Below are 27,864 nucleotides of genomic sequence, written 5' to 3'. Positions count from 1 at the left end.
GACAGGCCACTGGGTCCCTTGCGGGGCGCTGCGGTCTAAGTGTGAGCCGTGCCTACAGGCGGGGTCGGGGGGCGGGCAGCGCAGCGCAGCCCCTCCAGGCAGTCCCCGCAGAAGCTCAGGGAACGTGCAACGGTAGAACCAAAGAGCGCGCGCCCAGGTGCAGGCAGGCTTCCGACCCTCGGCCTATCTGCGTTGGAAACGGCGGAGGAGCTCGCGGGCCCTCCCAGCCTTCCCCTCCCGGCGCCCCACGGCGGGGCGAGGAGGGGCCTTGGTGGGCGGAGCTTCTCCCAGGATGCCAATGGAGGAGCGGGGGCGGGGACGAGGTGCGAAGGGCGGAGCCGGAGAGCGACTCGCCAATGACGACGCTGGGGCGGGACGACGGGCGGTGGGCGGGGGCGCGCGGAGGCGGCGGCGGCGGCGGCGGCCGCGGCGGCGAACAAAGAGGCGGCGGGCGCGGGCGGCCGAGCGGAGCCGAGTGCAGCCGAGCCGGGCCGAGCCGGGCCGAGCCGGGCCGGGCCAGGCCCAGGAGCGCGCGGGCGATGCGGGCCGCCAGGCCGGGGTCGGCGGGCCCCTGATCCCCGCGCCCCAGGCCAGCCAGGGAGCCCTGCGGCGGCCGCGCGCCCCAGCGGCCGGCCCGCCATGGCCGGGGTCAGCTACTCGGCGCCCTGGTGGGTGAGCCTCCTGCACCGGCTGCCCCACTTCGACCTGCACTGGGAGACCACCAGCAGCCAGTTCCGGCCCGAGGACACGGACTACCAGCAGGTAACACGGGCCCCCTGGGTTGGGGGTCAGATCCCGGGTCACAGCCCCTCCATTCCGAGGGTCGGGGCCCCCCTCCCGGCGGCTCACGATCCCCCTGACCAGGAACACGGCCCCCTCTTTCCTCAAGGTCTAAAGACTCCCAGCCCCCTCTTCCTCCGTGGGTCTTGAACCCTCCTCCCCGAGGGTGGGGGGCCCTCCTCCTGGAGGATTTAAAGACCCCACCCTGCATTGAGGATTACTGCCCACTCCTCCTCGTGGGTCACAGCCCTCCTTCCGGAGAATCTCCTGGGTCAGGAGTCTCCCCTGCTGGACAGTTGAAGGACCCCCACCCCCATGGAGGGCCCACAGCTCTTCTGCACATGCTAGCCTTCTCTGGAGTCACTGAGACCCTCCTCTCTGGGGTTAGGAGGGGCCACGTCACTCCCCTCCATGGAGCCCCTCTGCCACCTGTCAGTGCCTGCCAGGGCCCCTAACCAGGGGCAGCTCTTGGAGTGTTGCGCCGGGCAGAGCCCCCCACCCAGAGAACTCCAGGGCTCTGAGACCACCGCTAGTGCCTGAGCGCACTGGGTGCAGCCAGGAGGGGATCCCTTGCTCTTCACCCCCAGCCGGGGAATCCCACTCACTGCCGTGCTTTTGGGGGTGAGTGGTCTGGGTACATGCCAGCCCGCCTTGGCTGGTACTGACTCCCTCCTGGGCAGCCAGGCTGTGGGATGTACACACGGTGCCTGCCCAGAGACCTGGCGGGCTGTAGCCCTGAGGGACGGAGGCCCGGCCCTGTGGCCGCAAGATGGGCCTCAGTCTGGAAGGCTGGAGAGGGGCTGAGCCTGGGCAGGGCTGGGGGCGGTACCAACCCCTCACCGTCATCTCCCCAAGTGACCGGGGTCTCCCAGCGGAGCCCTAGGTCTGGGGTCATGCCAAGCCTCAGGGCCACCCCTGTCCCTGAGCCACAGCCATTGGAGTATAGGGCAGGGGACCAGGCTGTGGGCATTTCCGTCCTGCCTGGGGATCTGGATTCCAGAAGCCCCATGCCTGGGCTGCCCTGTCACCTAGAACACCCCTGGGTTTCTCTCTGGTGATGAACACAGAGCCCTGGGGTGGGTGGTCGTGGGTGGGGACAGCTTTGCTCGTAAGATGGCCTGGGGTCCAGTATCCATGGACTGTGTCACCCCTCACCAATTCAGGGTTCTGGCCTTCGGGGCCTCCCTTATCTGGAAGAGGAGGTCCTGAGGCACCCCAGCTCTGCAGGGGAGCCTGCCCTCACAGGCTGCCCGCTGCTCTGTTTCTAAGCAGATTATAGAGGGGGCAGGGGATGGGCCCAGGCACGCCCAGGGACAGCCGGATTCTTATAAAACCAGACACCCATGTTCTAGAAGCCCAGCCCCGGGGGGCTGACCAGGGCCGGGGCAGCGCCACTCCTCCGTGGGCCCAGGGACCTCACCTCTGGTGGCTCTGCCACACCTGTCCGCGGGGCTCTGCTTCCACAGAGCAGGAGAGCGTGCCTTCCCGTAGGAAGTTCTGTGCCACTTGTCAGTTCTGAAGCCGCAGGGTGTCTGTGACCCACACAGACAACCTGCTGCCCGTTGACCCGGCTGCCTCCCTCTGCCCTCCGGGGCCCCTGGACGCGTGGTGGGAGGTGAGTGAGGGGCCGACGCCTGTGGCCCGGGGAGGCGTCGGGAGTGGTGGCCAAGGCCCCTGGGCTCAGCCTGGCCTGCTGGGAGGACTCTGACCACCTCCGAGAGCACCGTACCTCCTCCACAGCCGCGGGAGGCTCTGACTCACTCTCTCTCCTGCCTCCTCTCCGAGGAGCAGAATTAGCTGCTGAATAATTCACGGTGTGGCAACCAGCCTTTCTCCATCCCCCGCCACCTCCGCTGCTGGCTCCGGGCTGTGGTGTGAGCTGGCCCCGGGTGCCTCCCGCCCGGTCCCCCGCGCCCGTGCTCGTGGGCAGGTGCTCAGCCTCCGTGAGCCCTCACTGCCTCGTTCTGGAGGTCGTTGCAGGGTTGGTGGGGAAGCGAGGGCCCCGTGCTCCCGCTCCGTGTTGGCTGTGCCGCCCACAGCGCTCCCTTTCGGGGAGGGGGGCCCTCCCTGCCTCCCCAGTGGAGCATTCCTAGCGGGGAGGGGGCGGAGGGAGGGCGGTTGCCCTCATCGCCCTGGTGTGGGGACCCTTACCCTCCTCACTCGAGGCGCCCCTCTTGGCCTGGCAGCCTGTCCGTGTCTGGCGCCCACCAGGGGCCTGGCTGGCTTCTCCCCACACGTGGGCTGGGCCCAGCTGGGGAGGGGGCTTCCGCTTCCTAGGCTGTCGAGGGGAGGAGGGGGTGCAGGAGGCGGGGGTGGTGCGGCCTGGCACACCAGGGTTTTGCTGTTTCCTGCCCCCCCGATCCACTGCTGGGAGCCCAGTGAAACCCACCAGGAACGCCATGGGCCAGGCCCGGCCTTGGGGCACCGTTTGGGGCTCTCACTAGCCTTTTCTCACACGAGCCTGGCCGAGGAGGGCAGTTGTCCCTGTTGTGCAGATTAGCAAACTGGGGCCCAAAGGGGAGATGGGCTCAGAGTCACTTAGGGAGTGGGTGGTAGGGCCAGAATCCTGCTTCAGGCCTCTAGCCCCTGCCCCACGAGGAGTCAGAGTTAGCCGTGTGGGGCAGGGGCTTCCTGAGCCCCCTGCAGGGCTGTGACTGCAGGAATTAGGAACTGATGGGGGCTGTTCTGGAGGATCTCAGAATCCTGGCTGGCCCAATGCTGGGGGCTTGGAGCCTCTGCAAGACTGGGGGTGGGATTTTGCATCCTACAGGCTTGTGATTTCTCTTGGGACTGAGGGTCTCAGGCTCCCATATTCCCAAGGCCTTCGTCCCAGAGAGGAGGGTGCCCTGGCCATCACACGTGTCTCGTGGGGGCCGGTGATGTTTGCTGAATGGACAGGCTGCAGGAGGGTGCTTCTGTGGGGCCCGATGGCCTTGGTGGGCAGGCGGGTGCTGGGAGGAGGCAGAGGGGCTTCTGGGGTCTGCTCTCTGCCACACCACCCGCCTGCCTGGCTGGTCGTCTAGCTGCCAGTCCCCTGGAGCTGGGCTGCTGCCCGCCTGCCAGGAGCGCCCCAGCCAGGGGCAGCTGATGAGTGGGGTGCTCGTTTTACAGGGGAGGGGTTGCAGGTCCCTGGTGGTTGCCTGGCCCCCGACCTGATGTGGCCTGAGGCCAGTCTTTGCTCTGCGGTGAAGGTCGGGACTGTCATGGCTGTGGGCGGGGGTCACAGAGCCTTCCCTGCAGGTGCACGTGTAGCTTGTAGCTTGTAGCTTCACACCTGTGTGACCTTGGGTGAGTCCATCCCCCTCTCTGGGCTTCACCCGGGAGGGTCTGCTCCCAGCCCTTCCCGACGCCCCCTCCCAAGCCTCCCACACTCCTGGCGTCCTGAGGCAGAGGTCAGTTCCCTCTCTCTGCCCTGTCTCTCAGTCTCGCCCACTGTCTCTGCCAGTCCAGGGGAGGCTGGAAGCTGCGAGGTGGAGCATAGTTAGATCCTCGTACGGGAGTGGTGTGGTCAGGACAAGGCCTGCGGGAACCCAACAGTCAGGGACGGCTTCTTGGAGGAGGTGCTGCCAGGGAGGCTGTGGGCCGGCTGTGAACACCCAGAGGGCGAGGACTTGCCTGGAGCCTGGCCGGTGAACCAGCTCGCCTTCCAGCTCAGCCCAGCGTGTGGGGCCTGTTTTCCCACTAGCGCCCCGAGTGTTCACTTGTTCCCATCGAGACCCTCAGATCCGGCTGCGGTACCTGTGCAGAGACGCTGGGAAAGAGGGTCCCCAGTGGGGGACCTGCACGTGCAAAGGCCCTGAGGCAGAGAGAAGCCTGGGTCCCAGAACCCACAGGACCACCAGGCTCCTGGAAGAAAGCATGGTTTCCTGCTGAGACTCAAGCAGGGTCAGCGCGTGCCTGGGGGTGAGGCTGCCCTGTTGTCATCCTGTCCGCAGTCGGAAGGAAGTCCAGTCCGAGTAAAAACAACATCTTATTACCTCTCTTGTGGTTTATGAAAGTAGTGCAGTCCAGGGGACATGTGGCTCGGAGGACGGAGGTCCCTCCAGCTGGAGTCTGTCCATGTGCTTAGACCTGGGGGAGGGGTGCCACCTAAGACGCGAATTTGCACCGCGTCCTTGGTCCTTGGTTCTCGGTGTGTGCTCGGCATCCCACAGCACCAGTCAGGATTCTGAGGCTGCAAGTGACAGAGCACCCTCTGCATGGAGAGCAGCTGTGCGCTGGGCGTTGGGGGTGCAGGGCCCATGCATTGATTGTGGGTGCCAGGGAGGGAAGCCCCCGCTAGGCCAAATCAGCCCTGGTGTTTTGCCCTCTGGCCCGTGTCACGGTGCTGGGGAGAATCTGACCCTGTGCGTGCCTGTGGCTGGGGAGGGTGGCTGCAGGCTGCCTCTCCCACCGGTCTACACCCGCGAGGGGAGGTGTTGGGACCAAACTCTGCCTTGGCGTCGGTGTGAGGTCTACGCCCCCAGGCCCCAGTGTTGGGCCTTTTGGAGGCTCCTGGCTTTCTTGGGCCTGAGGAGGTGATGATGAGCTCTGTCCCCAGCACTGTACTGCTCTGTCAGGGGACCTTCGAGGAGGGGACACCAGCTGTTTTGGCTCTGGCCATGGCTCTGGCCCCGGAGCTCCAGCTGCTCTCCCGCAGAGGCTCATGCTGTGTGTTTTGTAAGCATTTTCCTGGGAAACCTCGCAGCGGCCCTGGGAGGTGGGCACCGCTGCCCCTGCAGAAGCGAAAGTGAGGCCACTGCCCAGTGAGCCTCCACGGGCCGGGTGCCACGGGCAGCCTCCAGCTCCAGCCCCGCACCCCCCCGCCTGCAGACGCAGCCCCAGAGCCATTCCCCAATCTGGTCGGGACCGTCCTGGGTCCTCCGGCAGGTGCCAGTTCCGGAAGCTTCAGAGGATGTGGGGAGCAGACTCCCCACCCTCCAAGGCAGCTCTGCTGAGTCCTTGTCTAGAGAAGAGGAACTGAAGCTGCAGCCCGGGGACTGGGTCACGGACGTGGAAAGTGCCCCACGTGGCCCCTGAGGAATTGGGGCGCGTGACAGAGTGCGGGTGTGGGTACGGGAGGACCCCAGGAGCGCTTGGCTGTGCCCAGGCTGCCTCCGGCCTCTGCCAGGAGTCCACCCTCAGCCCTGTGCTGGACCAGGACACAGACGTGGCCCGCGGGTGGCTCTCGGGGGCTTTGCAGGGTCTTGGGGAGGGTGAGGACCCAGCCCTACTGTCAGGCTGTGGCCGCCTCAGCATGGCGAGGCTCTGATGGGCACACTGGGCGCTGTCACCCAGAGCAGGGAGCCACATGCCACCAGAGGAGGCTCAGGTCCCAGGGCTGCTGGAGGTGGGCTAGCAGATGCCCCCAGAATTGCGTCTGCCCCCGGCCCGGCAGGGCTCAGGCTCAGTGGACATCTGCCGAGGGAGCCGGTGGCCTTCACGCCGTGGTCGGGGCTGCGAAGGCGGCCATGGGCCTTGGTCAAGGCCAGGCCACCAGCCCAGTGTCAGGCAGGATGGGGCCTGCACTTGGTGCCAGCTGGCCGCGAGGCTGCCCGTGTTCCTGTCCAGAGCCAGGGGCAGGCCCCCAGAGGAAGGTGTGCCCTCGGGGAGCAGGGCCAGGTGGGCCGGGCGGTGGAGCCGAGGCGAGTCAGGGTCTGCGTGGGCTGGGCGGGCTGCAGGAGGGGGCTGCACGGGGCTCTTCGTGTCCCAGGCGGGCAGGTGCACAGGTCCCTTGCTGTGCCCCTGAGGCCTGGGTCCCCACAGTGGGGCAGGCGGGCTCTGAGGGGCCGGCCTGCCAAAGGAGGCTTGGTTTTGTCCCCAGGCAGCCTTTGTGGCTGGGCCTGTCTTGTGCTGGCCAAGGCTGTGGGGTGGGACTGGGTGACCACTTCCTTCTGTCTCCGAGGAGAGTGCCAGGCGGGGTGCCACCCTGCCTGGCTCCCCTGCCCTGGGCCATGCCCTCTGGGCTGCGGTCCTGACCGTTGCGAGGGGCACTGCAGAAGTTCGGCCCCCCCAGTGAAGGCAGGCCCTGGGACGTGGCTCTGGTTCAGCCTGGCGATGTGACCAGGCCTGTCTAGTGGCTCTTGGTGACATCTGAGGCCTGTCAGGGGTGGCCAGTGAAGAGGTGCTTGCAGCCGGCCTGGGGAAGGAGTTTTCTGGGTGTCGAGCTGGGAGACCTGTTAGGGCGTTGGGGCCAAAGTAGACACACCTGCAGCTTCGAGGGCAGCTGCGGTGCTGTGTGCTTTGGTGTCTGTTCCCTCTGTGAGCCGGTGGCGGGCCTCTGTCTCCTTCCACGTGGCCCACAGGCCTGGGGGTGGCCCATGATGGCTTTCCTCCAGGGCTTCAGCCCAAGCCCCGCCTCGCTGGCCTCTGTCGCGGTGATTCCTGGGGGGCAGTGTGGCACGTGCCTGTGAGGATGCGAGGTGTAGCCGCTGCGTGTCCGTGTGCAGCCTGGTGGCCTGGACCCAGGACCTTAGGGCGGGGCCTTGAATGCAGAGCTGGGCCGCTCCTGGGCTCCTGCACGCTGGCCGCAGGCTCTTCCTCCCCCAGGCTCGGCCACGAGCTCACCATCATGGAATTCGTGAAACCCAAGCCCGGCTTGATGGGAAATCTGTTCTTAATTTCTGGCCGGCATCTGGGAGCCACGGCCAAGTGCATGGGGGTGGGGGGCTGCAGGCTGTACAGCCAGCTCAGCTCCTCGGCCCCGGCCCTCAGCACCCACCCAGCCTGGCCCCAGGAGGTGAGGGGGGCCTGGGCTGGCTCAGACCCCGCCTCTGCGACTTCGGTGTGGGAGCCCCAGGTGTCCCTTCAAGCCCGTGGCCCCTGGCCTGGAGGATGGGCGCCACCCCTGTGCCAGGTGGTTTGGGGACCAACGAGGCCACGTGTGAAGCCAGACCACAGCGGGTGCTGAAGCAGGGGCCCAGCCCCAGGGGAGTGGGCAGCGCCTCGTGCTGTGCGTCCTTCCCAGTGGGGACCCAGGACACAGGAGCCATGGCAGCAACTCAGCCTGGCGCTCCCGCCCCCCGTTTCTTCTCCCAGGCCCAGGGCTCCAGCCAGGACATGTGGGCTCCCACAGGGGCCATGGCTTCCCCTCCCACCTCGCCCCGTGCCGCAGCTCTATCCACCAGAGCCTCACTCTGCTGTCAGGGGTTCCAGGCTCAGCCCTGACCCCTCCCGGTCGCGCTGCCAAGGTCCCTCAGGACGCGGGAGGTGCCAGCCCAGCAGGCAGGAGCTGTGTTTGTTGGTCCCATGCCCTCCCATCCCCTGGACTCCACGCTCAGGGCAAGGCCCGCTGTGAGCACAGACGCCGTGGGTCAGTCTTGGGCTGAGGGCCCCGTGTGTGCCGAGCCGGCCTGTTCTCCGTGAGTGCAGGGTGGCGAGGTCCCCAGACCCCTGGTGGAATCTGGACTTGCCTCCTCTTTGGAGCCTTGCCCCTTTGCCGCTTGGCCAGGCCGGCTCCTGCGAGAGGTGGCACGCAGAGGCCAGGACCGAGCTGCTGCCACCTTCTCCGTGGCTCCCATCCTGGCAGGCTCGCAGGCCTCGCTGGTCCCTCTCGCATCACGGCAGTGGGGGGACCTCAGGCTGCGGTCGCGCCCCTGGGCTGGGATCCGGGTTCCACCCCACCAGCCACATGCTGGCGAGGAAGTCCCCAAGCCCCCGGAGCCTCCCCGAGCCACCCCTGGACCGCTGGTCCCACATCTCCCGGTGCTTGGGTACCTGTGGTTTCCCACGAGTAGGCCGTCCAGGGGGACGGCTGGGATATGGCCTCTGGGGCTGTGGTCGAAGGCGGCTGTAGGCCCACGCTCCCCATCGGAAGTTCTTTGAGGAGCTCCTGGCCTGGCCGAGGGCTGCGGTGGCTGCAGAGGGGCTGAGTGGAGCGGCCGGCTCTCAGGGTCTGTTGCTAATGGCACGGTGGCACTCTCCTGGGTGGGGCGCGGGTCCAGTAGGCAGAGCGTCTGTGGATCCATGCCCACCGCATGTGCCATGCTCCCTCGCAGGACCCCATGCTGCCAGGACACCCAGCAGGAGCCGCCTGTGCAGGTGGCACATGGATGTGCTGCCCCAGGGTCACGCGTGGGCCTCCCTGCCTGGTGGCTGGCACTGTGTGTGGTGCATGTGCCTGGGCGCTGACAGGCGGGGCCAGGCTGCGCTGACGGAGCCGAAGGCCAGCGGCGCATCGAGACGGGACAGGCCTGCAGCCTCGAGCGCTCACGCGTGGCCTCCCCTCTGCAGGGAGCGGGCCTCTGTTAGCAGATTGGTGGCACGCGTGGCCCTCCCCTTCCAGGCCTGGCCTGGGCTCCCCCTGCAGCAGGGCTGAGCCGGGGCCACCTCAGGGGGTACTCTCCACGGCGGGGCTGCAGGGCCTCGGGAAGGACGGCGTGGTCCGGGCCGAGGGACGGCAGCCACAGGGCCAGGAGGGGTGGGTGGACCCAGTGTCCCCCATCTCCACGCGCGCGTGTCCGTGCTGAGTCCTCAGAGCATGCGTGCTTGAGGAGCGCTGCAGGTGGCTGGTGGCCAGCACTGGGGCCCGTGGTCGGGATGTGGGCCCCGGCGTCTCGCCTGCCTGGCCGCGTGCTGACATCACTTCCATCACAAGTGGAAAATTCCATCTGGTCAGAGCCCAGATGCTGATCAAACATTTCCCATTCAGAGGGGACGCCAGGCCATTGAAAAGAGGCGGGACCGGCACGGCAGTGCCAGAGCAAAGCTGCTCTCTGGGAACCTGGCCTCAGGCACCCAGGCTGTTGGGCAGGAGGAAGCAGCTGCCCGGTGCCAGGCGCCCGTGCCCGGCTCATGCAGCCGCACGGGCACGGGCTCTGCTTATTTGCAGCAGTGGGCCAGGACCCTGTGCCCCCTGCGCCAGCCTCCTCATGTAAAGCAGGAGGGTGCTGTCACCTCCCCAGGGGGGCTAAGCGAGGCAGTCATGGTGGAGGCCCCACAACCTGCCTTGGGGGCCATGCCAGGGCCGCACCAGCAACCCAGTGTGGTCACTGTTTCAGGCCAGTCCTGCCAGAGAAGGCTGGCCCAGAACTTGGGGTAGGGAGCCAGGGGCCCGTGTTTCTGAGCGTCCACCGTGGGCCAGGTCTCAGAGCCAGGGGGCACCACCCCTGCTAAATGGATGAGCTTGGCGGGGCCATTCCAGCAGCCACCAGGGGCGTGTGGGCAGACAGACCTGGCCGATAGGTGGTGGAAATAGACCCCTGACCTCGCAGTCAGGAAGGGCTTTCTGGAGCTGAGTAGACAGATGGGAGTGGAGGGGGCAGAACCCAGCTGCCTGGACACCTGACCTCCTGTGCATCAGGAGGCACTTATGGCTCCTGGGCCTCCACCTGTCGCTGCCTCCAGGGAAGCTTCTGGAAGTAAATCTCTTGTCCTCAGGTACCCCTCTCTGAGCCCCAGGACATGCTCTCAAGACCTTGGACCTGGCGTTTCCGGTGCTGGGCCAGCCTTGCGACGGCCCGTGACTTGGCTCAGCCCCGCGAGGCAGGGCTGGGGTGGGAGGTCCCCCCTCCCCCAGGGCTGTGGCTCTTCGGGGCCCCGGGCAGGTGGCTGTGCCTGCAGGTGAGGCTGCCCTCAGCTGCCCGGCGCACTTCTCCGCTCGCCACCCACCTGCCCATGAGCAGCGCTGCCACCACCGTTACCACTGCTGCTGGGGACTCAGCGGGACACCTTCACGCGCATGCGTGTCTGGGGATATCTGTGTGTGTGGGCACGTGAGCGTATGAACATGTATGTAAATGCGGGGATACGCGTGTGTGGGCGTGAGTGGCCTGGTGTCCCCTGCGGCAGCCAGGACACCTGCGCCCGTCCGTCCCCAGCCCACGGGGCTGGGGGTAGAGCTGGCCTGGGGAGCACCCCCTCGGGGCTCCCCACGGGGGCGCTGCTTTAAGCCTTGGCAGGTGCTGGTTCATTTCGTCTCACAGGAGCCCCCCGAGGCGTGCGAGAGTGATGGCACTGCTGCGCCCGTGGGGACACTCAGGCACGGAGGTTAGAGTCACTGGCTCACATTCTGGAACCAGGCAGAGCAGCGTCTGAAGCCCAGCACTCCGGTTCTGGCTCCCCTCCAGCCGGGCCGTCCCTCCCCCGCACCTCTGTCCTGCAGCAGGCACTTCTCCTGGGGGTGACACCTGGGTGTCCCTCGTCTCAGGCTCCGCCCCCCTGGGCACCGGGCGCCGGGCACTGGCAGGAACTGTGTAACATCACCACGAACCAGGAGGGGCCGAACCTGGTCTCTGTGGCCACCAGGACCCTTCTCCCACGTGACAGCCGGGAGGGGCTGGGATGTCACGTCCCACGGCAGGGGCAGCAGGGCCTGCGGGAGACGGCAGGGCAGGGCAAGCAGGCCCTCAGGCGGCAGAGCTGGGTGCAGGCCAGGGGCCTCCCACGCCTGGCTGAAAAGAGCCACGAACAGGTTTCTGGTTTTGTGTTTTAATTATAAAGGTGGTACGGTTCATGGTTGGTTTGTTTTTTTCAGGAACACCAATAAAGGGGCAAAAAATAAAACCCCAACAACAAAAAAACAAACCAAATCAAAGCTGTGGGACATCCACGTGCACCTCCCGGGGGCCGGGGCCTGGCACGGCGCCTTCTGGGCACTGTCAGCTGTGCTGGCCTCTGCCCAGAGCGCGGCTCCCTGACCTGCTGGAGGAGGGCGTGCCCTCGCAGACTTGCCCTGGTGCTCCCGCCCGCTCCGCTTTTTCTGGTTTTCGGGGCCCGGCTCGGGTCCTGCAGGCCTCGTGGCCCCGAGGATGGGAGCTATGTCTGTTGGGTGCCTGCCAGGCCCTGGCATCTAACACAAACAAGCACGAGCCCAGCTGCCCCCTCCCCAGCCTCGCCCAGGCGCTAGGATCTTGCTTGGCCAGTGATGCTTATCTTGCCTCCGTTTTCTCATCTGGCAGCGGGAGTGGGTGGCCCTGGCGCCAACTAGGCTGTGGCCTAGGCCTGCCAGCTCTTTAATGAGTCCTGGTGACAGGGTGTGTGCGCAGCAGCCTCCATCAGCGCCAGGCCAGGTGGCCCAGGGCCCCGGCCCCCTGGCCCAGGAAGGATTCCTTGAGAGGGTGTGTAGGTAGCTGCACTGACTGCAGCATCGGCCCCAAGCAAGCTGTGTTCTGGGCTGGGGGCCGGGGCCCCCAGGCAGGGGAGGAGGTGTCCCCGGGTGCGATGCAAGTGCTGGCTCCCCCTGTGGGTGAGGCCAGGGTCGTTGCTGCCAGCACGGGGCCGAGTTGGGGCAGGTTGACAAGGCACACAGACCCTGGGGAGCCAGGGCGTCCAAGTGGGGCTCGTTCCCGTGGCGACTGAGACGTAGGCAGCGTGTGGTGCGGTCTGGTTGAGGTTTTAGGGGAGGATCCTGCGGGCAGGATGGTTTCTGCGGCCCTTTGCCTCTGACCTGAGAGGAGGGGACCTGCAGGGCCTTTGGCCCCTGTCGTTGGTGTTCGGCTTGGGCCCTGATGCGGGTCTAAGCACCGGCTGCTGTGGAGGGCATCGTGGGGGTGTGGCCCACTCCAGGCCCCTCGAGGTGAGCGGCCTCCCGCATGACCGGGGCCTGGCCCAGCTCCCTGCGTGACCTTGGAGCCCCTCTGATGTGAGCACCTGCGCCTCCAGGGAGCCTTACCTGATGCGGTGGCTCCCGTCCCCCACCCAGCCGGTGAGTGGGGTGCTCGGGTGCTGTCGGCCCCTCGCGCCTCATGGTGGTGCCCTGGCCGCTCCCAAGAGGGGGCCCCACCCTGTGCCTCATGGGGGAGGGCACAGGCCAGCCTGCAAACCGCACATCAGCCCCCAGGGAACCAGTGTGGCTTTGGACCATAGCTGGGGCAGCGGACCCTAGTAGGTGGAAGGGGGCGAGCCCTGCCTCAGGTGTGGTGTCAGCTGGGGCTGGCGGGCTGGGCAGGAGGCCTTTGGGGCCAGTGGCCTCCTGGGAGGGCAGGGAGTGCCATCCTGCCTCTGCTGCCTGGCAACCGTCTCCCAGGAGACAGCTGCTGGGCGCTGGGGGCTGTGATCAGGCAGTCCCAGTGCCTCTGCGGCTGAGCCTCTGGTCCCAAGGGAGCCCCGCAGGGGACAGGTGTGCCTGGAGCATTCCATCCCCAGCCAGGGGCCCCCCCAGGCTCCTGGCCACATCGCTGAGAGTGAAGACGTGGCGAGGCCCCTCCGAGGTGACTGCCTCCACAGCAGTGCAGCTAAGGGTGTCCCATGGCTGCACCCCTGTGGGTGGGCACCTCTGGGTGGTATTTATTTGGTCCTGGCGCCGCCCCCCACCCCACTCCCCGTCCCAGAGATGCACATGGGCAGAGGCAGCCCGCTGCCCTGCAGCCCTGTGTCAGCGGCCGCACCCACCCTGACAAAGGACACGGGCTGAGTTCCCAGAGGGCCGTGACGTGGGCACGTGTCTCCTTCTTCTGAAGCTGGTTTTCTAATCCCTGAAGTGAGGATGAAGCACTAGGCCAGGCCAACTGCAGACTGCGGCGCCCAGGGGAGGCTGGCTTGGTGCCCTTGCGGACAGATGAAGGCTCAGGCCATCGCTCCCCAGCCCAGGGCGGATGTCGCTGCTGGATCACGTCAGCGGCTTCCCGTGGGGGATGCTGACCTCAGTGACAGAAGGGTGCTGGGGGCACTTCCTCCACTGGTGCCTCCTGGGGCGTGGCTGGCCCAGGGCTCACGAAGGCCGTCACATCCAGAGCAGTCTCAGCTCCGAGGGGCCTGCTGTGTGCCGGCCCCTGCAGCAGGTGTGGCCTTCACTGAGACTGCGCATCCCTCTTCCCCGGGAGTCAGCACAAAAGAGGAAACTGAGATGCAGGGAGAGTAAGGGCCTTCCTTGGCCACGTGACCAGTGGGTGGCCACTTAGCCACTGTGCTGACCTGCCCAGGAGCCCCCACCCACCCAGCACCTCCGCACAGGGCTGGGTCCGAGACCCGTGTTCAAACATCTGCCTTGGGCTCTGGGGCCGGGAGGTGGTCGATGAGGGAGGGGAGGGTTCCGGAGAAGCGATCCCGTGGCCTTGCCCACCTGGCCCCTCCAGGTGGGGTTTGGGTAGCGTCTGGGGACCCGGGCTGGGTCCCTGGGTGACCACAGGCACATCACTCAGGTGTTGGGAGCCTCGGTCCCCGGGGCGGAGGGAGGGTTTTGTGGGAGTCTGTGCCCCTTGGTCCCGGGCGCGGGTGGGATTTGCCGGTCCTGGAGTTGGGCGCAGAGCCGGGCGGGGAGTCCGCAGCCCCAGCCCCACTTCCCAATGTCCCTTAGGCGCTGCTGCTGCTGGGGGCCGCGGCGCTGGCCTGCCTCGCCCTGGACCTCCTCTTCCTGCTCTTCTACTCCTTCTGGCTGTGCTGCCGGCGCCGCAAAAGCGAGGAGCACCTGGACGCCGACTGCTGCTGCACCGCCTGGTGCGTCATCATCGCCACTCTGGTCTGCAGGTGAGCGCGCGGGGCGGGGCCAGCGGGCGGGGCGGGTCCGGGGGCGGGGCCAGCGGGGCGGGGCGGGGCCCGGCGGAAGGGGCCGGCTTGATGGACGCGTAACTGGGAGGAGACGGAACCGTCCGGGCGGCTGGGGCCCGGGCAGGCCGGGGGCCCGCGGGGGCTCCCAGGCCTGTGCCCTCATGCGGCCCCGCCCTGTCCCAGCGCCGGCATCGCCGTGGGATTCTATGGCAACGGGGAAACCAGCGACGGCATCCATCGGGCGACCTACTCGCTCCGCCACGCCAACCGTACGGTGGCGGGGGTCCAGGACCGCGTGAGTGGCCACGTGGGAGGGGGGCCTCGCTTCCTGCTCCTAAGCCGCGTGTGTGCGAGGGGTGGGCGTGTGCGGGAGCGGCTCCCTGCCCCCGTTGACACCACCCCCAACCTGTCGCAGGTGTGGGATACCGCTACGGCCCTGAACCTCACGGCGGAGCCCAGCCTGCAGAGCCTGGAAAGGCAGCTGGCGACTCGGCCGGACCCTCTGCGGGCGGTCCAGCGGCTGCAAGGCCTGCTCAAGACGCTGCTGGGCTATGCAGCTGCCATCCCGTTCTGGAGGAACCCAGCTGTGTCCCTGGAGGTGCTGGCGGAGCAGGTGGATCTCTATGACTGGTACAGGTGCGGTCCTCTTTCCTGCCCGCCCCACTCCTCTCAATGGGCCGGTCAGCTCCCAGGGCCTGAGGTCTCATGGGTGGGGGGGGTGGGGGGCTGCTGCAGCAGGAGTGGCCGTCAGGGTGCCTGTGGCAAGAGCTGAGGCCAGTCTCCCATCCCAGAAGTGCCGGTGGATGTCTCTCTGGATCCGGGGCTGTTTGTCTGGCCCTGCTCCACCTGGGGTCCTGATGCCTGGCCTGCCGCAGCACCCCTTTCTCCTGCCTTGGGCCTGGGTGTTAGGGCCTGGCCCACATGCACGGTGTACCCGCAGGTGGCTGGGCTACCTGGGCCTGCTGCTGCTCGACGTTGCCATCTGTCTTCTGGTACTGGTCGGCCTCATCCGCAGCTCCAAGGGCATCTTGGTTGGGTGAGTCTGGGGGCCGGGGGAGGGGATGCCACACCTGGAGCCTCGTGTCCTCCAAGTCCGCCCTGTCCCACCCTCCTGTCTTCGGGTCCCATGTGGCGTGGGGCATAGCTGACCAGCTGGCTCTCTTTGCCCCAAGGGTCTGCCTCCTGGGTGTCCTGGCCCTGATCATCAGCTGGGGTGCCCTGGGCTTGGAGCTGGCCGTGTCTGTGGTAAGTGACGGAGAGGACAGGGAAACCCTGACTGCTGGACCAAGGCCTGGGGTGGGAGACACCACGGTCCCCTCCTCTCCCATCTTCCCTGGGCACCCATCCTGGGCACACAGCACCCCAGATTCACACCACCTTCCTGAGCCAGATGCAGACCCTGGGGGACCAGGCTTTACCCCCGAGGGCTGAGGGGTCTGGGGGCCCAGCTTGGTCATCCGACCTTCCTTGCCCACACCCACCCCAGGGCTCCAGCGACTTCTGCGTGGACCCCGACACCTATGTGACCAGGATGGTGGAGGAGCACTCGGTGCTGAGCGGGGGTGAGTCTACCGTTGTTTCCCGGCTGGCGCCCCTGGGGCCAAGCTTGGGGGACCTAAGCCGGCCAGGCCAAGGTGTCCCCACCCTCCTGGGTCCTCTTGTGGGGGCGGCAGGACCCAGGCCAGGAAGCTCACGAGGGAGCAGGTCCTGTGAGTAGAAGGCTCTGGGGAGGATGAGCACAGGCTGTGAGGCTGGCGTGGCGGGAAGCCGGGGAGCAGGGCAGCAGGTGACAACGCCTGCTTCAGAGCTGGTGATCAGGTGGCCTGCTAAAGAGGTGACATGAAAACGGAGTCAGGGAAGGAAGTTCCCGTCATGACTCAACAGTACAAACCCGACTAGTATCCTTGAGGACATGGGTTCTAGCCCTGACCACGCTCAGTGGGTTAAGGATCCGGCAGTGCCGGCAGCTGTGGTGTAGGTCGCAGATGTGGCTTGGATCTGGCATTGCTGTGACTGGGGCGTAGGCCAGCAGCTCCAGCTCTGATTTGCCCCCTAGCCTGGGAACTTCCATGTGCCACCGGTGCAGCCCTAAAAAGAAAGAAAGAAAAGGAAATTGATCCAGGGAGGCTGTGCAGGTTGTGCAGAGGCCCTGAGGCAGACACACACTTGCGTGCTCACGAGACAGCAAACCGAGCAGTCGGGACGGGAGAGAGTAGGGAGACCGCAGGGCCAGGCGGCAGAAGTTCAGGCTTTATTCTAGGGGGGCTGTCGGGGTGGGAAGCAGGTGGCAGGCGTGACCCATGACTCAGTTTCCTCTTCGGGGCTTTGGGCCGCTGGAGCGGCCGGGGGGGAAGGGGCAGGCGGCTGTATTCCCGCTGGCAGGAGACCGCGGTGCTTTGAGCCGGCAGCATGAGGAGTGGGCCGGCCGTGCCGCGAGGGGGGCGCTGGCGGCCTCTAAGGAGGTGGGCGTGGAGGAGCGAGGAGCTGCCGGCTCCCGGCTGTGGTCTGAGCCGCTGTCATCACAGGGGCCCTGGACCCAGGGGGAGGCAGAGCGGGGCTGGGCCTGGCAGACAGGTGGAGGTGGACTTTGGGGCTCAGGATGCAGTGAAGTTGGGGGACACTGAGCGTGTCGGTCTCCCCTGATCCAGGGACTGCACATCGCCTGAGAGAAAGCTGGGATCTCCCCGCAGGGCTGGGGGTCCCGAGTGGTCTTGAAATGCTGACCCCTGTGGGGCTGCCCTGTCCCCTTTGCCCGAGGAAGCGCAGGGGGTGAGCGCGTGAGCTGCTTTTAGTTTATTTTGTTGAAGGGACCATGTGTACCTGAGCCCGAGGAGCCCCAGGAGGGGGCTGTCCCCGCCACTGCCCTTGGCCTTGGTGCCATCAGCCTGGGCCTGTTCCCTGGGGCACTCGGGACCTCAGCGAGCTTGAGCAGTACCAGCCACGCGAGTGCCAGCTTCTGTCTGCGGCCACAGGCCGTCAGGGTCAGGCAGCGTGCTGGCTCCATTTAAGGTGGCCAAGGTTGGGTGTGCTGCTGTCTTACGTTTTCCAGTATAAGCTGCACGGGAGCCCAGACCTCAGGGCCAGGCGAGGTGTGGTGCCGAGGATCAGCCTGGGCTGTGGCGGGCCCGGCCCACAAGCTCTTGCTCCTGGCCCCCCGCCCTGCACTGGGGCCCAGGAGCCCCCAAGCCAGGGCCAGAGAGCACAGGCCAGGGTAGGGGTGGGGTCCGAGGTCCAAGGCTCCTTCCTCAGCTCTGGCCCAGCTTGATCTCCTAGCTTTTCTCTCAGAATCGTGAGTGCGTCCCCACTGTCCAACCCCGGCCCCGTCAGCACCTGCTTCCATGGGCCCAGCAGGGCACCTGCACCCTCTGGGCTCTGTTCCCCCTCTTTGGGGTGACACTCTGGCTTAAGAACCGTTTGGCCCATTGGGGCCCGTGAGCGGATGCCTGCCCAGGTGACCTCTGACCCCTTGCCCACCCCCAGTGCCCTGGCTGCTGCTCCACAGGACAGAGGCTGGGCACATTTAGGGACACGGCCCAGAGCAGAAGGGCCTGCACCCACGTCCTGCTCCCACGTGCACACTCACACAGACGTGTACACATGTATGCACACGCAGGCACCCGTGTATACAACCGTGCACGTGTTCACTGGTGCTCCTACACACTAACATGCAGACAGGCACACGTGTAGAGATGTGTGCACACGTGTGTGTGCACAGGTACAGATACATGCGTACATGGCCGCAAGCAAACTCACACACACTCCCCATCCACGCGGGGTGGAGACACGAGCACACACAGGCGCACACGTGGCTGAGTCGCTCAGCGCCTGACCTCTCTCCGCAGACATCCTGCAGTACTACGTGACCTGCTCGCCCTATGCCACCAACCCCTTCCAGCAGGTGAGAGCTCGGCCGCTCCTGCCCCTGCAAGGCGTCTGGTCCCCAGCCCCCGACCCCGATGCCCGCAGCCCACAGGGCCCACTCTCACACCTCGTCAGGCCCAGGAGCCATCGGGGGGTGGGGGTGGGCAGACATCCTGTTGACCGTGCTGGCTGGCCCTGGGCTTGGCACCCTGACCCCTCACGCAAGCTTTGCGGGGTGGCCCACTTCGTGCCCCTTCATTCCGTGGGCCCAAGCCGATTGTCCGGCAGGCATGGGAGGAACCCGGGGTGGCCTTGCGGGAGGCGTCCTGGGTCCACCCTGCGGAGGGCCTGGAGGGTAGTGTCGCAGTGGAGTTGGAAAGTGTGTGGCTCGCTGCCTGTCATTCCACGTGTCTGTGTGGCCTCTGGTCCCCAGACGGTTTATCTGCCTTAAAAGCACGACTTTGGGTGACCCGTGTTGTCTCCGGGGGGTGTGGTCATTCTGGGGGTCATGCAGCAGAAGTGGCCCACAGACCCACAGAGCAGATGACCGGGCACCCCTCTGGCCCGGGCACAGCCATCCCATCTGGAGCTCGTGGCCTCTCAGGCTGGAGGCTCCTCGGGCTGGCAGAAACTAGGGGCACCAGCACAGGCCCACCCCGTGCGAGGGTGGGGACCTGGGGAGGGAGAGCCGGGCCCCCTGGAGTCAGCCGGCCTCTCTGTGGAGCAGAAGCTGTCCGGCAGCCACAAGGCGCTGGTGGAGATGCAGGACCTCGTGGCCGAGCTCCTGAGGACCGTCCCGCGGGAGGACCCGGCCACCAAGGTGAGGGGGCTGTGGGGGCCCTGGAGCCGGAGGGATCCCTTCTGTCATCACCAAAGCGGGGCACGGCGCGGCCGCTGCTCAGGCTGCCTCCTCCCGGGGGTCCGGCCGGGGGGTCCGGCCCTCCTTCTCCCGCTCGCCATCCTTGCTCGTGGCCCAGAGGGCTTCGGGCGGGTCTCGCAGTGCAGACACACACGCACACACCGCGCGACCAGCTCCCTCTTCAGAGTAGTTTGGACCAGGGTTTGTCCCTTAAAACATTGGGAGCGCTTCCTTGGTCTTCGAGTGCTCCTTAAAATGGATTTTTAAAAGACCCACGCTCGTGTCAGGAGAAGCCCAGCCATTTGCTGTTTCTCCCCTTATAGCGAAGGGACCACAGGGGGCCCATGTCAGACGGGCACCGTGGGGCCCACTCTCCTTGCCATCCTTGCAGCCTTGGCAGCCCCCTGAAGCCGGCGCGCAGCCTGGAGGGGCACCCTTCCTCCAAGCCCAGGGTCCTCGGGCTGCGCCGAGACCGCGGGGGGCGGGGCCCGGGGAGGTCTGGACGGCAGGGGGTGTGTTGTGCTGACCTTGTGTGGTGCGTGCCCCCAGGAGCCCCTGCTGCGTGTCCAGGAGGTGCTGAATGGCACGGAGGTGAACCTGCAGCACCTCACTGCCCTGGTGGACTGCCGAAGCCTGCATCTGGTGAGAACCGCCTCCTGGAACCCAGCGTGTGGCTGGAGGGGCGAAGGGAGCAGCCAGAAGCAGTGGGGGGGGGGTAGGTGGAGGAGTGAGGAGCAGGGGTGGGGGGGTGGGTGGAGCGGGGGAGGCAGGTGGAGCAGCAGGGGGCGGGGGGGGCGGGGGGGGCTCTGCGCAGCCGCAGTCGGGCAGTCCAGGCTGCCAGGGGTGCTCCGTCCCAGCCTGTGCTTCCCCGTCTCCCTCCCCGCCTCTGGGCCCGGCCTCAGGACTACGTGCAGGCCCTCACAGGCTTCTGCTACGACGGCGTCGAGGGCCTCATCTACCTGGCCCTGTTCTCCTTCGCCACAGCCCTCATGTTCAGCTCCATCGTCTGCAGCGTCCCGCACACCTGGCAGCAGAAGAGGTGAGGGGCGCAGGGAGGTCCTGGAACCTGCCCCAGGCCACACGGCACACAAGGGCTGTGCCGTCTGGACCCCGCATGTCCTGGTCCAGCGACAGGGCCAGAGCCCTCCTCACCTCCTGAGCCTCTGTGGTGACTGTGAGGCTGGAGGGCCCGAGACGGGCACCCTCGCTTCGCAGGCAGGGAGCAAACAGGGAGAACCCGGTTCCCTGCCTCCTGGTGCCTGCTCTGCCCCCACCCCTCTGTACGTCCAACTGGCCGGGCTCAGAAGCGCTCGTCCGTCCCCCCACCCCTGGGTGCAGGTGTGCAGGGCCGTTGAGGGGAGAGCAGCTGACCAGGGCACGTGGAGCTTCTGCAGGGAGTGCCCGTGGCCCTGGCCTCCGTGGCTCCCTCAGCTCGGTGACCAGGGTGGCAGCCGCCTCCCATGGGCTGCCCTGACTTTCTCTCTGAAGCGGGGGTCCTGGTGGCCCCTGCCGCAGTCTCCCCAGCCAGTGCCGGGCCCCCTTGCTTGGGCCCCCGTGGTACATCCCCTGGGCCACTTGGGCTGTGGCTGTTTCTTGGTGGCCCAGCTTGGATGCAGAGTGACCCAGCTCCCATCTCTTCCCTCTGTCTGGATTTCTGCGCCGTTGTTTTTTGTTGGATGGCGATGGTGGTGGTGGTGGTGGTGGTGGTGGCAGTGACAGTAAAGATGACGCTGCTGCTGGTGACAGGACTGACGGGAGTGACGCTGGTGGGGGTGGAGGTGATGTGGGGACCGCTGCTGGTGGCGATGAGGGGTCCGATGGGAGTGATGCCGGCGGGGGCGGTGATAAAGGGGGTGGGAGCAGGGGTGGCTGAGAGCACATTCCTGGAACCACATGGCCTGGATTCAGACCCTGGGTCTACCCTTACTTACTGGGTGACCACAGGCAAGCCCCTTAAGCCCCCGGGGCTCGGCGTCCCTGCCTGTGGGATGGGGGTTGTACAGGTACCTCCTCTCAGCATCGGGTGAGAAGCACTGCACGGAAGGGCTCCTTGGGGGCCGGGAATCAGCCCTTGGCACTTGCTACCGCCACCCCGCTCGTCTCACCACGAGGAGCACGGCAGAGGGACCCTGTGCTCGAGGTCACCCAGCCGGGGGAGGGAGGTGGGACGGGAGCCCAGGCCCGGCTGGCCTGCACCCTCACGCCCGGACAATCCAGCTCCAGGTCCCGTCAAGGCCACACAGAGCGCGATGAGCCACGAGGGCAGCAGAGGCCTGGCTCCTGGTTCCCTGAGGACTGGGCTGGGGCCTCCGGGGGCAGGCTGGAATGGCAGGGCCCGAAGAGCACCCCAGCTTCCGCTCCCTGGGGCAGGGGGGCTGTCCCCTCTTCGCACAGGCAGTCAGGGTCCCTGTGCGCAGGCGGATGACTCGCTGGCAGTGCCATCATGAGTAGGTGACTGAGCCAGGACTGGAGGCGGGCGTGCCTGCCCCAGAGCTGACCCCCTGGTGGGAGCCTGCACCTGCACTGCGCGTCCCTCCCTGCAGGGGCCCCGACGAGGACGGGGAGGAGGAGGCCGCCCCGGGGCCGCGGCAGGCGCACGACAGCCTCTACCGCGTGCACATGCCCAGCCTGTACAGCTGCGGGAGCAGCTACGGCAGCGAGACCAGCATCCCGGCCGCCGCCCACACTGTCAGCAACGCCCCGGTCACTGAGTACATGTGAGTCGTGCTGGGGGTGGGGCGGGCGGCCCAGGTGGGGACCGAAGAGCCAAGCCCTGGGGTGCGTGCCTGGGGCTCCGGGGGCTGGCAGGCCTGGCTTGTGTGGCTTGGAGTGCGGGTGTGGCCCCAGGCCGACTGGCCAGGAAGGGAGTGGGGTTGTGGTGGTGGGAAGGCGGCTGCAGGTCTGGCCTCTCCGGGCGCTGGGTGGCCTTGGCCTGGCATCAAGTGCCGGCTGTGCCCATATTCCTGGCCTGAGGCCACAGGGAAGCCACTGGCAGGTGGAGGGTCTCTGTTGGGGACACAGGATGCCATGGTGGGCAGTGGTGGCCACGGGCCTGCCCAGAGCCTTTCACTGCTGTGCTGGGTTCGGGGACCCCGGGACCTGCCTGGCTCCAGAACCAGCCCACGGGCCCGGCCGGGGTCCCTCACAGCCCTGTCTCCTCTCACCTCAGGAGCCAGAATGCCAATTTCCAGAACCCCCGCTGTGAGAACACCCCCCTCATCGGACGTGAGTCCCCGCCACCGTCGGTAAGTCTCGGGGCAGGAGGGTGAGTGGGGAACCCCGCGGTGTTTGGGGGGGCACCCCCTGCTGCCTTGTGTCTGAAGGAGTGCAGGCCCTGTGCGCTGCCCTGAGCCTTCAGTGCCGGGACCACGGGGGTCTTCCCAGCCGGGGCAGGCATCCGCCTGCATAGACGAGGCTGCTGAGCTTCAAGGTCCTCAGGAGCCCTGGCCTCTGTCCCACCTCAGCCCCGCTTCCTCTTACTTTCCTTCCTCAGTCCCCTGAGTTCGGCCTGGCTCTTCCAGCTGGGCCTGGTGTCCCCTCGGGTCTTGGGAGGGAGACAGGGAGATAAGGACGGGGAAAGGAGCCTGCAGAGAAGCCAGAGGCCCTGGTGGGCTTCCCGGAGGTGGTGGGCCTCAAAGAACAGGGCTGGAGGGGCTGAGGGTCACCTTGCTTCTGAAACACCTGCCAGCCACATTGTGCCCTGCAGCACGGAGCTGGCCTGGGGGGACCTGGCCCCAGTCCTGGGCGGTACTGGCTCCCAGGCCGTCGTCACACTCAGGCTGTCCCTCCTGTCAGCACTCTGGTCTGGTCCCCGAGGCCTTCTCTGAGCCTGGCCCTCGCCCTGGCGTTGAGGCCACCCTCTCTCTCTCTCTCTCTTTCCTGCACCTCTCCCACCCTGGGCCCTCCTAGCGCTATCTGGCTGCCCTGGACTCTGGCAGCCACACGGGCTGGCAGTTTAAGCCCATGAACAATGCCTGAACACTGGTGGCCGTGTTCTCAGAGTGACAGGTACTGACCCACCTGGGTCCCCTGCCCTGCACTGCCTGCCACCCGTACCTCCGTGCCACCCTTTGCTCACTGCTCCCCCAGCTTGGTGCCCGTGCAGCCGTGTGGGCCTTGTGGCCCCCAGCAGGCAGAGACCTGGGCCCTGGGCTGTCACCCTCACATCAGAGGCAGGGAGCCCCTCCACAGAGTGCCCCCCTCAGCCCTGGCTCAGCAGCAGGTGGCCCCTGTCCCTCCGGTCACCTCCCAGTGAGGACCCAGACCCCTGTCCCTGTGCATGCCTGCACCCAGTGCCTGGGGTTGGAGGCAGAGCACGGGTGAGCTGGGGCCCTGGGGTGCAGCCGGCAGGCCCAGCCCTTGAGGTGCCGCCCTGTGGTCTGAAAATGCACATGGGGGCTGCAGACAAACGTGCAAGCTGCTGCAGCCGCGCCGACACTGTGCTGCGCGCCTGCTCGGCTCCCTTGGGGGTCTGGGCTGCTGCCTGCCGCCCCCACCCCCTCCGCATGTCCCCGGAATGACCTGGCTCCCAGTGCCCGCTGCTTTCCCTTCAGCTCGCCTCTGTGCCCACTGACAGGTGCTCAAGGCCTTCCTCCCGCTGGGAGCTCCGGGAGGGCTCGCGGGGCCCAAGGGAGATGGGCCCCCCTGATCTGGCCATTGGTCCTGGAGCCCCCAGGGATTGGTGGGGGTGTGTGGCTGTGGGGCAGCCGGCCAGGCTCCTTCCCACTAGTGACCCTCAGCACAGTCCTTGGCTTTTGTCCCCACGTGGGCATAAGGCCCTGAGCACACCGCCTGGCCTGAGCACACATCTCTTCCATAGGGGTGCTTTGTGAGCACACATGCACACGTGTGTGCACCAAGCGAGGCCTTCATGCTTCAGCTTGGACAAGGGTGCCCAGATGTGCGAGCCATCCCCGCCCCCAGCCACCTCTGTCCTTAGACCTGTAAGGAGCCCACAGTTGGGTTCCCGCTGGAGTGGGTGGCAGCATTACCCCACCCTGAGGGACCCGTGTGGCTTCTAGGGCCCTCCTTTCCCTGGGTGACAGGGCAGAGCGGCCATTCAGCCTTACTCCTGTGACCTGCGGCCCTGATGGTCTGGGGCCTCGGGGACCGAATGGCCCTCCTTTGGACACAGCTTGACCCCACCTTTGCCCAACACCCTCCTCCTGACCACCCGGCCAGCATCCCGCAGGGGAAGGAGGAGGCAGCTGTGTGTGGCCTTCAGGTCCTGGGCGTGTGGGGCACACAGTGGGGAGCTTCCATGCCCCGGCTCTTGCTGGGGACAGAGCTCTGCCTGGCGAACACCCACGTGCCGAAATGGGAGTAGGGGCTGGGGTGCTCATCTCGCTGGGAGAGGGCGCTGGCCCCATCCTGAGCCTGGAGAACGGGGCTCCCTGGGACGGTGCCGTCCCGGCCCCAGCCAGGACACAGGCGTCCAGGCCCCGGATCAGCTGTGGGGGGGCGTCTCCCAGGGCGAGTCCGCTGTGGTCCTGCCCTGCCCTGCCCCACCCTGGGGGTGCCCAGCCACACCCAGTGCCCGCTGACCGCCTGCCTCCCCTTGTCTCCCTCCAGTACACTTCCAGCATGAGAGCCAAGTACCTCGCCACGAGCCAGCCTCGCCCTGACTCCAGCAGCAGCGGGCACTAGACTGCCCGGCAGCCACCCGCCCCACGTGCCAATCGCCCTGCTCTTCCCCGCGCCAGCCTTGCTGCTTACACCCGTGGCCGCCTGCCGGCCCCTCCACACATATGCCAGGCCCGCGGCAGGCACCTCTGGCCACGCGCCCCTCCTTCCCTTCCTGCAGGGGCGAGGACATGCCCAGCATGCTCCTGCCGTGGAGACGTGGGGGCTCGGGGCCCCTCGGGTCACACGCCTGGACACATGGGGGTGTGCTACCGTGGCCCAGGCCCTCCCAGCCTCCCCACGCCCACGCCCCTCTGCCTCCGAGGACTTGGGGGTATGCAGAGCCCTGCTCTGGGCCAGATGTGTCGTGCTGGTGCTGGGTCCCTGCCGCTCCCGCGCTGCCCCCGCGGACGCCTGCAGTCTCCTCCGCTGGACCCACCTGCCCCGCCCCCTTCCCTCCCGCAGCTCCGCCGCTTTTCCTGCTCCCTCGATGCTCCCACGTGTCACCTCTTAGTTCACAGGCAACGCGGTGCCCCTTTCTGCCGGGCACCTGGAGGGCCAGCTGGGTGCACCCACCTGCTCGTCTCCCACGTGTGGAGACCCCTCGTGGCGCCATCACACCCTCTGCGGCATCTGCAGCCCCTTCTCTCATGCCTGCCCCCAGGCTCCTCTGCAGCAGTTGCCAGAAGCCTCCTGGGGAGGTCCCTGCTTTGTCTGCTTCCCTCCCCTCATCACTCTCTCCCTCAGCGCCCACCCTGCCTGTGGCACCCAGCCCTCCGTGGCAGCAGGAGACAGCAGGTGCCATGCTGAGCCGAGGCTGCTCACCCAGTGCTGGCCGCCTTCTTGGTGCCAAAACCTCCTCCCCCACCCCAGAGACTTGGCAGCTTCGTCCGGTTCATTTTTTGCACTAACTACACTTGTCATCTCTAGGGCAGGCGGGGCTGCGGGCCGAGTGCCACCCCTTCTCCGTCTCTTTCATCCCGGATAGGCACAGTGTCCCAGAGCTGGCCTGGGGGCTGGACCTGAGCTGGCTGTGACTGTGCCCTTGGCCCCTGTGGGCCCTCTTGGGACTAACCACTAACCTCTCTCCAGCCTCCGTGAGTGCCCCTGGCTGACCCAAGGCCAGCGAGGGTGACACCAAGTCCAGGCCAGAGACAAGGCCCAGGATAGCCAGCTGGGAGTTGGGCTGGAGAAGGCATTTCTTCTCGGGGGGCACTGCCAGGGGGTGTCATAGACTGAAAGGCAGCTCAAGGGCCTGGAGACCCCTCTCTGGGCAGGCAGTACCCCAGGGGGACGGTGTCCTCAGGAAGGAACATCCTTTGGGCTGTAGGACCGAGGTCCCTGCGGCCTCAGTCTCTCTACCTGTGAAGTGGGAACAAGGGTTCCCCAAGGTGCTTATGGCTTCGTGTACAATGTTTGCTGTGTTTCCTGCCACAGAGGGTAGGGCTGCCCCCAAATCAAGATGAGAAGCCCCCTGCCAGCCCCAGGCCCGCCTAGCCAGCCTGAGATGGAGAGGCCAGGGGTGGGCTCTGGCCTGTCAGTCCAGTGGCAGCAGAGGGTCTCTCGGCAGCCACGTATGGGCCCAGGCCGAGGCCCCAGGGGCAGGCGGTCGCTGGCCCAGCAGTTTACAGACATGGGCTCTTTCTCCCAGAGCAGCAGGGCAGCGCCCCCTCCCCGGGGTGGCCTGGGAGAGGCCACCTCCCTTCCTCCGTGATCCCTTTGTGCTGGTAGCTGGGACCAAAAGGGGGCGTGGTCTTGGAACTAGGCCACGCCCACCCCACTCCTGGGGCCTGGGACGGGAGGGGAGTGCGTGGGCAAAAACGAGGGTGCCCCCGGTCGGCCTGCAGGCCCCCAGTCTGCGTCTGAGCCCTAGCACTTGGCCAAACCTCAGCGAGGGGCGGAGCCACGGCCCACCTGCCCAGTGTCTCTGGGCCCCGCCCCCGTCCCCCACCCCGGGCGGAGCATTCCTGCCTGGTCTCGGGCCGGGGGAGAGACAGCGCGGGCAGTGCCGCCCGGGCGCCGAGCCCTTTGCCAGCGCTCAGAAGCACAAGCGGCTGCCCCGCCGCGCGGCCGCCGAAATGTGAATGTACATAGCGTGAGAGCCGGGCTGCGGGCCCGCGCCGCTCGGAGCCCCCCGTGCCTCGTGTGCGTGTGTGGCCACCCGTCTGTGACTCCGCAGAGCTTCTTCCGTTCACCGAGGCTGAACAAAGGAAAAGGGGGACGCCAAATGGGGGGCAAGAGCGGCCTTGGCCCTGGAGGGGCGCGCATCCGCCCTCGGTTTTACTTATGTTCCAAGTTTTCAGGCCCTCTGCTAACCAGCCCCGTCCCGGTGACCTCTCCACATCTGCTCCCACCCCTGCACCTGTGGGCCTTGCTCCCCGCAGGCCCCACAGCATCCTGGGAGGTGGTCCTTGACCACGTGGATGGGAGGGAGAGGCCCCGGGACCCCCTGCCGGGCTAGGCGGACAGGAGGAGTTGCAGCGCGGGTGCGCGTCCCCCTAGGCTCCCCTGACCCTATGTCCCCCTCCACGCCCACCCCATCTCACTATGCAATTCCAGACCGATCTCCACCGTTCCTTCCCCCCTACCCCAGAGCCCCCTCCCACCCGGGAGGGGTGCGTGGGTGGCAGCCCCAACTGCTGTGCCGGGCGGCGACCAGGGCCTCTTGTGTGGGATTTTTTTCTTTAACCATAATGGTTGTGTGCCACCCCACTTTATATTTGTTTAATATGATATATCTCTCCGAGTAATTTTGTTAAGACCAACCCCCCCCCCACGGGTTCCCCTCCTGGCCCTTGCACCCTCCCCTCCAACGTGATTCAGCGTCCAGACCGGGGAACTGAGGCCTGAACCGCTAGGCATTCTCCAACCTCTCTAGGGCCATGGCTGTATGTGCTGTCGCTGTGTTTCTGTTTTGGGGGGAGTTTTTTGGTTTTGTTTTTTTTTTTTTTTTCTTTCTTTTTAAACTGGGTTTGGGGTTTGATTTTTATTTCTCTGGGGCCTTTATTTTTCTTGGCAGATACTAAAAATCTCGTCAATGTAATTTCTGTGGTTTCTATTCAGCCTGGGTCTCATGTTTTAAAATAAACAAATTTTAAAGAACAGGCCTTTTTCACTGAATTGTTTTGGCTCCCACCCAAGTCTGTGGGCAGGGCGGCCACGTGCCGGGAGCCACTAGGGCCGGGTCGGCCCCGGTGGGCGGGGTCGGCCCCGGTGGGCGGGGTCTCGCGGGAGGGCGGGGCGGGCGGCAGGCGCGCGGAGCGACGGTCTCCGCGGCGTCGTAAAAGCCCGGTGTGCAGCCTGCGCTTGCGCCGAAGAGACCTAACGAGATGCGGCTT

At 66.6% G+C, this 27,864-nt stretch overlaps 1 protein-coding gene across 2 annotated transcripts; it reads left to right on the top strand.

Moving 5' to 3' along the window:
• Positions 1 to 416: 416 nt before the first annotated feature.
• TTYH3 (tweety family member 3) lies at positions 417 to 27,628 on the top strand. Of its 2 annotated transcripts, XM_085016387.1 has the most exons (15): positions 417 to 762; positions 13,994 to 14,163; positions 14,368 to 14,479; positions 14,600 to 14,820; positions 15,125 to 15,220; positions 15,357 to 15,429; positions 15,671 to 15,746; positions 18,027 to 18,082; positions 18,773 to 18,865; positions 19,454 to 19,546; positions 19,807 to 19,943; positions 21,448 to 21,621; positions 22,074 to 22,149; positions 22,814 to 22,912; positions 24,476 to 27,628. In XM_085016387.1, the coding sequence occupies exons 1-14, from the start codon at positions 640 to 642 to the stop codon at positions 22,880 to 22,882; spliced, it is 1,569 nt and encodes a 522-aa protein (XP_084872513.1). In that variant the 5' UTR covers positions 417 to 639; the 3' UTR covers positions 22,883 to 22,912; positions 24,476 to 27,628. The 2 variants fall into 2 exon arrangements, with proteins under 2 accessions (XP_084872513.1, XP_020941650.1); XM_021085991.2 differs by lacking the exon at positions 22,814 to 22,912.
• Positions 27,629 to 27,864: the final 236 nt, after the last annotated feature.

This window comes from Sus scrofa, chromosome 3, assembly GCF_054392235.1.
Source record: "Sus scrofa isolate SSC_HxYL_T2T_F1_AM1 chromosome 3, Sscrofa_HxYL_maternal_Yorkshire_Landrace_v2.0, whole genome shotgun sequence".
Lineage (NCBI taxonomy): Eukaryota > Metazoa > Chordata > Mammalia > Artiodactyla > Suidae > Sus > Sus scrofa.
This window is presented reverse-complemented; position numbering and strand designations above follow the sequence as displayed.

Excerpts from the sequence above, each read along its gene's own strand:
- TTYH3 (XM_021085991.2), top strand. The coding sequence starts at position 640 with ATGGCCGGGGTCAGCTACTCGGCGCCCTGGTGGGTGAGCCTCCTGCAC. Across the intron at positions 14,480-14,599 it reads TGGCGGGGGTCCAGGACCGC|GTGTGGGATACCGCTACGGC; the intron begins GTGAGTGGCCAC and ends AACCTGTCGCAG. Across the intron at positions 18,866-19,453 it reads GGGAGGACCCGGCCACCAAG|GAGCCCCTGCTGCGTGTCCA; the intron begins GTGAGGGGGCTG and ends GCGTGCCCCCAG.